This window comes from Amphiura filiformis, chromosome 9 (genome assembly GCF_039555335.1).
Source record: "Amphiura filiformis chromosome 9, Afil_fr2py, whole genome shotgun sequence".
Taxonomy (NCBI): Eukaryota; Metazoa; Echinodermata; class Ophiuroidea; order Amphilepidida; family Amphiuridae; genus Amphiura; species Amphiura filiformis.
In genome coordinates this window covers 55,170,467-55,181,842 of record NC_092636.1, presented here as the reverse complement: position 1 = coordinate 55,181,842, position 11,376 = coordinate 55,170,467, and the positions used below count along the sequence as shown (strand labels likewise).

The 11,376-nt window shown below is 35.7% G+C and overlaps 1 protein-coding gene across 1 annotated transcript in view; it reads right to left on the bottom strand.

The window, feature by feature from the left end:
- Window positions 1-652: 652 nt before the first annotated feature.
- LOC140161185 (proteasome maturation protein-like) overlaps window positions 653-11,376 on the bottom strand; it is a 193,905-nt gene continuing 183,181 nt past the window's right edge. Inside the window, exon 6 of the mRNA XM_072184634.1 lies at window positions 653-4,131. Within this exon, the coding sequence (XP_072040735.1) occupies window positions 4,064-4,131 (68 nt within the window). The 3' untranslated portion in view covers window positions 653-4,063. The remainder of the gene's footprint in view (window positions 4,132-11,376) is intronic.

The following is an 11,376-nucleotide window of genomic DNA, read 5'->3' as shown; positions in this document are numbered from 1 at the left end:
TGACTGGTGGTACGCTCTGTTTTCTCTCTCCTTTGTGGGCGCCACATAATATCTCAAAAGTGAAAATGACAACATTACAGACAATTTGTGATGGCCAGTCACATATATGGTCAGAAGCTGTCAAAAGGGCAGTCAACATGGTTAAGGTTTAGCATTACCTGAAATAACACACTACTTTCATGAAACTTTTAGTTTCAAGTTATTAAAAGAACTTGTACAGGTTTTACTTTTTACTTTTGTGAATGCTTCAAAATTGATGAATGTTCAACAATGGTACATAGAAGGCACATATTAACTGTGTCTTCAACTGACTTTCAAATCCAGAGTGTGGAGTTTTATGCAGTCAATCTATTATTTCAAGTAATCAGGTGCTGGATTTGAATGTTTTTCATATAACCAGGGATGCGAGAGACCTTTAGTGTGACATGTATTAGCTTTTCCAGTTTAAAAATCCGTACACCCCTATGGAAAACATGAACTTAATCTCCCTCACAGGGAGTGTGAATTTTAACTGGGGTTACCTGAATGGGTCACTTCATTTGAAATCTACACCCCCTGAGTGGCAGATTAAGGATGTCTTCAATAGGGGGTGTTTTCTCTTTGGGTTTCATGCAATCAGAATTGTGTAATCATAAATACATAAAATAATGTGGATTTTTCTTAATCATTTTATTTGAAACCAACTGTCATATACAATTACATTTCAATGTTGTGTGTTACCAGTAAATTTATGCAATGAATAAATTGTTTTTCTTGAAAGATGAACACACATGGCTAATTAATACATGTTATATTTTTACAGTTTACTATGAGTATGCATCCCATGATGACTTAATGCAATCTACAAATATAGCCTGTTTGGCTTCCTTGAGGCAGTGACGTCAGCTTTAATTGGCGTAATATTAAATTACTTGCATTGGCTCGAGGAACTGGCATGTTTACACACAATATCAAAGCAAGTGCATTTGTACACGCACTAATTTTGACAAAGCACTCAGATGTGTCTGTCTTGAGGAAGCCAAATAGACTACAAGCTGTATCAAAATGATTGGTACCCATCAGTTTTCATTGATAATGGATGAGCCTGACACATTAAAATTCAACATAAGATCCATATAATTTGCAGATTAATTTTAAAACAAGTCATAAATTATACATTCTGGACATTTCAAGGGCATCCAGTGTTGTATTTGGAAGAGTCAGGCCTTTCAATAAACATCAAAATTGATGGGTACCAATCATTTTGATACACCCTGTATAGTTCCATCCAAAGGTCCGTATGCACAAAAGAGTTAGACCAGGTCTTAAGTTAGACCTGGTCTAAGTGCAATTTAGTTCCATCAGGAATGGTCCTTACTATTATTATCTTCCAATAGTAGCTAGCAAATTCTGAAGATTTTAATGCAAAGTTTAAAAAAATACAAAATAACTTACGCAAATGTAAAGGAAAATGTCCTTTCTCCTGAGACTAAATTCTACTTAGACTGGGTCTAACTTTAGACCCGGTCTAACTCTTTTGTGCATACGGACCTAAGTTTAAGCCCTTCAGTACACAAGCTGCAATCTGCAACATTTTGTAGTTTTTGTACATCAACTTACAACAAATAGTGATATTTAATTAATAAGTGTACTCTTATTTTTGTTGCTGCTCTGGAATAGTATACAAAATAATCGGTTATCCTATTATACTGAATATTTGCCATGGGTTAGGTTGCTTGTTCTTTCCCATTTACATCAACCCAAGTAACTAACTGTGTTGCAATTACAGAGATTAGACTGAACTATTTGGAATTTCTTACATGGAGATCAAAATAGTGTACCTCAGTATTTATTTAAGCAAAGCCAAAAATTGGATGATAATTTGGGTTTTCAGCTCAAGCATTGCAAGCATTTGCATAATTGACACAATGCATTACAATCATGCAAGCAATCACACATTTTAAATCCAAGTTTGCCAAGCATATGATGAAACCTGAGACAAATTCGTCTCAGGATGAAACAATTCAAGGATCACTATTTTACTCTCCATGAAAGACAAGTAACATAGTCTGGACTCTTTCAGTTTTAATCTCTTTATTTGAAATACTCAGGTTTGTCTGAAGGTGCGTAATCCTTTACTCTTCAAAATAACAAGCCCTCTCTTGTATAAAATTGCCATCATTGGGATGACTAAGAAATTTATACTATTCAGTTTGATACAGTGAGATTCTGACCTGCAGTAATGGGACAAGACCATCAGAAATTGAATTGCCTCACAGCCACACTATTACGTAGTATGTTGGGCTCATTCTGTAACTGTATGCATTTAATTATTAGAAGAAAAACTTTCTGCAAGCTTGAATTGTGTAGACTACTGTTATACGGAGGTAGCGTTTTAAGGGGTCTTGGGGTCCAGGACTCCTTGATTTGGCAGGTCCCCGTGATTTGGACCCCGTAATTTTGTACGTCTGTGTAGAATTACGATGTCTGGACCCCTTTATTTGCCAATTTGGACCCCTGGACTCGACAGGTCACCGCTAACCCTGTTAAAAATACGGATTAGCCTCATAATGCCTGGGTTGCTGGTTCGAGTCTCAGTAGTCATATTATTTTTCTTTTTTTTCTAAAATAGAAAGAGGCAAAATTAGTTTAGTTACGTAGTCATGGGCCAGGAGCATGATTGTGAGTCAAAATCTAACATACATGTATACCAGTTAGTTCACTGTTTTAGCAATGGATCTTTTATAATAAGGTATTTAACAAACATGTAAAGCTTTGTACATTGTTTCCATCCCAATTTCACCCAAAACATATTTTTCGAGGGGGCAGCCTCTCCACTTTGGCACTTTTACCACCACCAGGTCATGCCCTTGGGTGACACAAGCTTAGGGGATACATGTAGGTATTATAGTTCCAAGATCTACAAATACAAATTCTGTTAGGCAATGGTCTATCGACATGCTTGAAGTAACAAAATAATACCAGTTCACTATTCAACAGTAAGTACAGCCTTATACTGCCCTCTATTTGCTTGGCACATGTTTTAAAAACACAAGCCAATCTAGGTTCCTCAGCAATTACACCACTCTATCAATATCCATCTAGTTTTCCTTTCTTATTCATGTGGTACCAGTTTGTGAACTGATATAGGATACACATCAACTCAAGAGTAACACATCTAGCAACAGTGGCAACTGCAGCACAGGGATGATTGCTTCAAGCAAACAGCTCTTAACAAAATGGTTTTATCATACTAATCGCATGCCTTTGGAAGTATTCTTCAGATCAGTTGTTGCTAGCTGTGCCACTCTTGCCTTCATTTGATTTCAACCTTACATGCTATGTCACCATGTGACAAATAAAATACACAACCAACTATGATACTATTTTTCATCTTGGTGAGTCAGTGATGTCAATGCGTTGAGGCAGCAGCTTCGTGCATGCATATATGCAGCGCTTTTAACGTGCGAGTATGTACGCCAGCGTTTTTAAGCCAAATGTTGAATGCTCACAATTTGAAGCTGTGCCCCTTGAAATGCATACTGATGTCACTGACTTACCAAGGTATATATAAGGCTAAAAAATAAACATTTTGCTTCCCATAGACATACAACCTGTGTCTTGTTTTGGATATTTCATTTAAAAAAAAATTAATTCAAGAAATGCCCCAAATATGAAATTTGTATGAAAAAAATGTAAAAAACCAATATTCCAGTAAATAATTTAATTTTCCAGTAAATATCCAGTAAATAATTTAATTTACAGGCAACATGAAATCGAGGAAAATCTTTCAATTTCCTGAAAATGTAAAATGATATAATCTGAGACTGAATTAAAAAGACTAGTTTGCATATGACGTGCTGTCAACCAGACCAAAAATGCCATACTGCACAGGTCAGCAACCAATCATGTTGCGCCTCTGCCCTGATGTCAGATTATACTAGTCTATTTAATTCAGTCTCATATGATAGTTATGTCCATAATCACATGTTTTGAGACATCTTACAACCTGCTTTTATTAAAATACAGTCTATCTATGTGAAACAAGATGATAATTTTTTAGCTTTACTTGAGAACTGAAGTCTTAAATAAGTCCCTGTTGCCTTTCCATCATTGCATGTGGGTTGCCCATCATCTCAGAGTCTCCTGGTGCTGCAAAGATAAGAAAGAGAGAAGATGGATATTGTTACACACTGTGTATCAAAGATGCATAGTAAAGTTGTTAACAAAAAGATGATCATATTATGATACAGTCAAGCACAGTGAGTCACCTGTCTCTAATATAAATTTTTGGAATCAAATTAAAAGAAGGGCTTAAAAACTTATGCATTCTTTTTGTTACATGGGAACAAGTCCTGAAGTTCAACCTCCCGGGTATTCCTACCCACCCAATCATCCAGACATACACGCAACTCAATTTGTCCCAAGGCTACAAATGTTTTTTTCGCCAGCCCATTCGGGCTGGTACCTGTTTCAGGTTTGGGGTCAGTTTACTCAAGAGATTATATTTTAGTGGTATTGGAATGATTTTTTTTTTACTTTTGTGGTTAAATTTTTTTAAATATTTTAATTGATTTGTTAGGAAAAGTAAGTATGTTTTGCCGTTTCAACGAACAAAAACGCAGTGAGTATTACCAAAGTTATGTTTGAACTAATTAATTATGACTTTAAAAGTTTAAAGGCCTAAATGTAACAATAATAGTTAATATATATAGCATCATATGGTCAGCAGAAGAAAATCTGACATCACCTATGATGTCATATCAGTGTCCTTGACCGGGGTCCTTACTCCTTGACCACTGAACAGCGTGATATCATGTTGATAACAGATCTATAGAATCAAAATCTTCATCATATCCCGGATCATATCACAGATTCTCAACAATCTGTGATCATATGGACCATATTGATGTGAAAGTAGTTATCTATCATATCCTGTGTCGTTTTATGGATAAAAATGACTCAAAATGTTATTGATGAAATGGTTGCTATCATAAACATCAGTTTTGTCTTTTCAACGGGAAAAATCCGATGCAAAATAAAGTTTTTAGGGCCTAGCTATAATATGGGCATAATTTATGCATATAGTATTGAACAATGTACCCCATTTGACATGCACTTATAGATAAATAAATTGTCTTACTTTATTAATTTAATAACTTCTTTATTATAAATAAAATGACACATAACTATTTGATTCATAAAATTACATTCAACAAAATGATTGAAGAGAAAACACACAAGGCACTAGGCAGACTGTTATAGAATGGAGTATGTAAGATGCCATGTCCATAGCTTCGCAGGAGTTTCCGACTAGCAATCAACATGATCAGCACATTCAGAAAAACACAGTTTAAGAGTGAAGATTGTAGTGAGTAACCAGTCCTTTATAAATGTGCTGGCCACTATCTATTATAATATAGTAGGCTTAAACTATACATTGCGAATTAATTAAGTTATTTTAAAATAAAATGTACATGTAAGTTAACTCAAACCGGCAGTGTATATATCGAAAGCAGTGAAATCGGACATTCCTAAGCGAAGATATTGAGTTCGTAAGTTCTGGTATTACAAAATTGGAAATTGAGATATCGTGGGTAAAAAGCTGAAAAGACAAAAAAAAAAAACGACAACAACAACAACAACAACAACAACAAAACAAACAGACCAGAACAATTTGGAGTACATGTAATGAATTAAAAGAGTTGACATGAGATTAGGAATTAATGTTTTCTGCTGTTTCAGTGTGCATGTTCTCATCGTTGATGGTTTGGTGGACTGTCATGTAGATGTAAGCGTGATCCTAAAAATGCCTTTCACATTGACCAAAACTAATTACAAGACCTCTTCTACATTGAGGCTGGCTTTCCCTTTTAAAGGGAATTTTTATCATGAGGTCTATTTTAAACAGTTTCAACCACAAACCCTGTGTACTTTTTGACATGGCTAAATATTTGTTCACAGGGGGTATTTTGGGGGTACCATGTATATTGGGCCCTGCATAGCCCCAATGCCATACATTTTGTTCAACATGTGACTCAATGTACTTGATTGTATACATGTACATATACATATACAATTTGACTTCTTCACCACATATTTATGACAGCCAGTTTTCTCTAAAAAGAAATTATTACTGATAGAATATAGAACCCTTATATGCTAGTATAACGTTTACTTCATGAAGTAAATTTTTTTAATTCTCTGGTGATATTTCACTCAGTTCTTTCTATTTTATTGACTCTGTTTTGGGTGTTTCATTTATATTTGAGCGATTCAATTATTAACCTTTGTGCAAAATCAATCATGTCTCTATCCCGACTTAAAAATGAAGCCCAATTTATACTTTCTGCTTTTGCAGAAAAACAACTTGCACACATCATGCACATGCTCTGTGTGCAAAAGCGATCAGACTCCTTTTTTAACTTCAATAATTTTAAACATTTAAAAAATGTCTCTTTATATAGATATAGGGGCTCTTTTTCCCGGGGGGGGCACTCGAATTTTTTTTTGGTAGGGGTGTGCCACCGCCAGTTTCGAACTTGAGGTCTAAGGAACTGATCGGCCAGCCAAAAAGGAGGGTCTAGGGAACTGATTGGCCGGTCAAAAAGGGGGGTCTTAGGAACTGATTGACTGGCCAAAAGGGGGGTCTTGGGAACTGATCGGCCGCCAAAATCTGAAAAATCTCGGAAACTAAACCCGCAGGCCAAACCAGGGTTCAATTTTGTTGCGTTTTTGCCACAGATTTTTGAAGGAATCGATTTCACTTTGAATTGTGCATTAAATTATTAATCAGGAAAATCATTGATGCAAAATAGGTCTGGTTTGGCCCATTACGATGGAAACCTCAACAAAGCAAAACAGCATTCAAATCAAAATTACTAGACCCTGTAGACCTACAATCTATGCTATTAGCCTACTGATAATTATAGCAGCATTACAAAAGCCCACCATAAAAACAAACCCACAAGAATTATTTTTTTCAGTGTCGAATAGAAAAACATTTTGACTACATTGAACTGTCATGCTTATACCATGAGATGATTGAGTGAAGTGTGCAGAATTTGACAGCCATTCCACTCCCGATTTTACTAGACCAGTAGATCGTAAATTACCTTTTAATTCATTGTTTATGGAGAGCTGCAAGGATGTGTACATAATTATTAAGGTACTTTTCCTCATATTTGGCAATTTTATTCCAAAAAGAGATCTCAAAATCATTTATTTCTAGCTATTAAAATGTTCACCAGCTGGACTCTCGCGATCGGCATTGCTGCAATGTTTATTTATTATCAGTCAACCAGTGTTGCCACTACTAAAGGAGCCCAAAATCCCACCCAAAGTTCACCTTATTCCTTACAATGTGTTTCAATGGGGAAGAAATTAATGGAAAATTCCCTTTGAAGTTTTTGGGCTCGCAAAAGTAGCTTTTGGGTCTGCTTTTGGGCTTGAAATAGTAGGACAGAAAACACGTCTCTTAAGATGCCGATGAGAGCGGAAATCGATGATCTGAGGGTCTATGGAATGGCTAGAAAAATTTTGGGGCTTCAGAGCGGGCAAACAATGAATTCAGAGGGTCTAAGGAACGGCCAGTGGCTCTGAAAAAAGGGGGTCGTCGCCGCGGCACACACCCGTATAGCTGGGAAATGTGAGTGCCCCCCCCCCCGGGCTCTTTTTTCAGAGGAGTACAATATGATAAAAAAATTATCCCAAATATATACACACTCAATGGTATTTACTGGAAAAACAGTTACTCTAACCTACTATGTCATTCAGAACCTTGTAAAAAGTTATCCTACCCCCTACCCCTCCTGCATTATGAATACCAATGGTTTTCCATCTCAATACCCCCTCATAATGAAAGCAAATGCTTGTCCATCTCAATGGTCAGCATGTCCATATTGGTCACTGTTGAAAAATCACAATGGTGCCCTCTATTCAATTCCAACAGCTTATCCGATGTGATCAGGGGGCATACAAACAATGCTGTAAGGATGCAGACCACATAACCAACTTTCCACTGAAAAGAAGCTTGCACTGACTCAGTTAGCAGCAACCTGAATCTCGGCCTGGCCCCTAAATCTTATCACAATAAACAAATACAGAATAAACTGCAAATTTTAGGGGACTAGGCAAGGATTAAGATTATTGCCACTCTGATACCTGCTGAGATAGCAATAGAGTGCCCACTTCACTCACTACTCGCGTTTCTCGTGCTATTTGAGGAGTGTAGTGGTCTAGGAACAGAGCCATTTGGTTCAAAACACAGCTACATTATATCTTAGCCTTTATAGTTTTGAGCCACTTGCCTTCCATATAGGTCTACTGAAAAGCATGTAAAATTAACATTGACAGTAAGTAGCCTGTTCTATCATGGAGGAGAATATTTGTCACTTTCTCTTGCTATCACTGTATTAATTGAAAACAATATGTCCATTTGAAGGGCAATTTTTGATATCATCACAGTGTCAGTTTTATAATAAAAATTTCTCAATTCAGACAACATTATAAACAAGCCAAACAAAAAACAAGATCATTGGGAGAGAGGGGGTTGAATAAAGGGGGTCGGTGCGCTTGCACCTCACATCACCGTCAACCCATTTTCAGGGAGTGATCTCTCTCTCCCCCTTCCCTGGGTGGTCACATTTTGACAATGATTGTTAGATGAGAATTATTGAACTGGGAATGAGATCATTGGGCTATTCCAGATGAAATCCATACACCCGCTATGAAAGACATAACCCAAGTGTACAGGGGGTGTATATTTCAAATGGACTCACACATTCATTCACACTCTCTGTGTGGGAGAGTCATATCTTCCATAGGGGGCGTATGGATTTCAAGTGGAGTAACCTAATTTGACCCATAGTGTCTGTCGCATTCTCCTTTCATATTGAATTCTCTGCTATTAAGTTCTCCGCATTATATTTGGTGATTTTTATATTTAAAGCTTTTTTTAAAGACAAATCCGATCTTCCCCTGTACTTTGTTAGCTTATTTTTCAATAACAACAAGCACAGCATTACCCTTCAAATGGAATTTTACACAATGAAATGTAACAGCCAGCTGTATAAGACTGTATAAAAACCATATATTAAAACAAGACAACAACAAATTGTTCAACATTTCCTATCATTGATTTGAAAGTATTAAGAGTCCTGTATATTGTTTTAACATGTGTCAAAAACACATGCTATTACAAAATATTTCATTTGCATCAAAAATGAGTGCTAAAAGATTCAGGTCCTAAGATTGCAAAAATTTAATTCTGAACAATCTTGTAATCTTTTTTCACTAGAAAGCGAGGTGGTTTAACATTGCGTGTAGTGCTCTGATTAATACCCACACTCGATCAAAATTAAGAAATAGCCTAATTTTGCCTCGCTGTAGCCAAAGTTGTAAATAATTTTTACTTTTGGTATATTGATGAGTCAACATTTCTTGATAAATTGGTCAATATTAATGGGGCTACATTCAGCACCACCTCCATACCCAAACCAAATTTCAGTACCCCCCTCCCCCAACCTAAGTCAGCACCACATGAACAAAAGGAAATGTATTCATTAAAGTCCGACAAGAACTAAACTGAAAATACATGTAAGCGGACATGTTGCTTCCTTCTTATGTGTGATGTAAATGCCCAGATCATTTCCACGAAGAATCATCATTTAATCCTCGTTACTCAGGTTACTAATTCATTTATTACACAATGTTGTCACGTCATGATGAATATTATGACAAATATAAGATTATACTGACATGTGAGTCTGTCATCTCTAGTATTCATTCTATTACAACAATTATGGGCTCATTAAATTCTACATCTGCCTCAGCTTGCAGGTACATTTAGAGAATAAACGATAGGAATTTTTATTTTGCCTATCCTCTACCGTGTGATAGACGACAGGACTACGATAAAAATATTGGACCTGCCTGTCGCTATCATAGGTAGAGGATAGGCAAAATAAAAATTCCTATCGTTTATTCTCATTCTTAGTCAGTTAAATATTATTTTAATAACTGTAAACAATTTTTTTTTTTTTTTTTCTAAGTTACCGTCATAAAAACACCCCTTATTATAAAATGAACGAAACTTGTTTACAACTTCACTTATTCTGTTGCGCGTACTGCTAGCGCGTTCGCGTATTCCGCACTAGTCTACGCATCCAGCGCGATACATACGCGCACCTCTACATCGTGTTACGCATTATCAAGACGCATGATGACGTGGGGTCGTCTCGGCCTGATAGACGGCATCCGAAATCATGCGATTGTCCAATCAGAAATGTGTCTACGAACTAGACCACTCCCACTGACTAAGAATGCATTGTAAATGACCATATGGGATGTACTGCCAAGTGGCCATTTGATATATAAGGCAATAGAAACAAATTAGTTTGATCTTTTGATCGACCATCGATGTTTGATCGATCCTTATTATTTAATTTAATAATTAATTTACTATCATTAATTGTGATAATATACTATTTTTTGCCTGTAACAATATTGACCAATATAAATTTAGCATTTAATCTGATTGTCTCGAGACATCAGGAAAACACAACACCAAAGCAATGATTAGACTCCGCATTGCCCTCCCGATCATGAGGACCATTTATTAAGCTATTTATGACCATTCAACAATTTTATATTCATATACATAAATATAATTGAGATAAATAATGATAAATAATGATAGATTTCATAATATAATAATAATAATATAATAATCATAGCACTTTCATAGCAGTTAAGACATAATATAAATAGTTATTTATCTTCCAATAAATATTATTAATAACACAATACAAGAATTATTGGAAAAATGTGTACAACAAGCCAACCATATAGGCTGGACATGCAAGAATTGACTTCTGTATCACATTTAACCAAATTTCATCTTAAGCAAATACAGATACCTCTTTGGATCAAACAGAGGATTGAATTGTAAAACAATATTTATAACGCAATTATTAAATAAACAGAAATCTCCAAAAGAAGAAACAATGCCAACTCTATCAATGAATTAAATCTTTAAATCCCTATATAAGCTGGTAATTATTGAAAAGTCAGCCAAAATTTACTATAAAAATATATTAATAATGAAATAATCCACTGACAAAAACAATCAAGCCAAAAAGATACTTCAAATAAGCATAAATTACTCTACATAAAGCGTAGTAGAAAGTGGAGACAATCTACAGACAAGTTTCATCAGGTATTGATGAGACTCCATACAAAGCGTAGTAGAAAGTGGAGACAATCTACAGACAAGTTTCATCAGGTATTGACGAGACTCCATACAAAGCGCAGTAGAAAGTTGAGACAATCTACAGACGAGATTCTTCAGGATTTGAAGAAAATCCATAAAAAGCATACATTTCCCTTTAAAAGCGT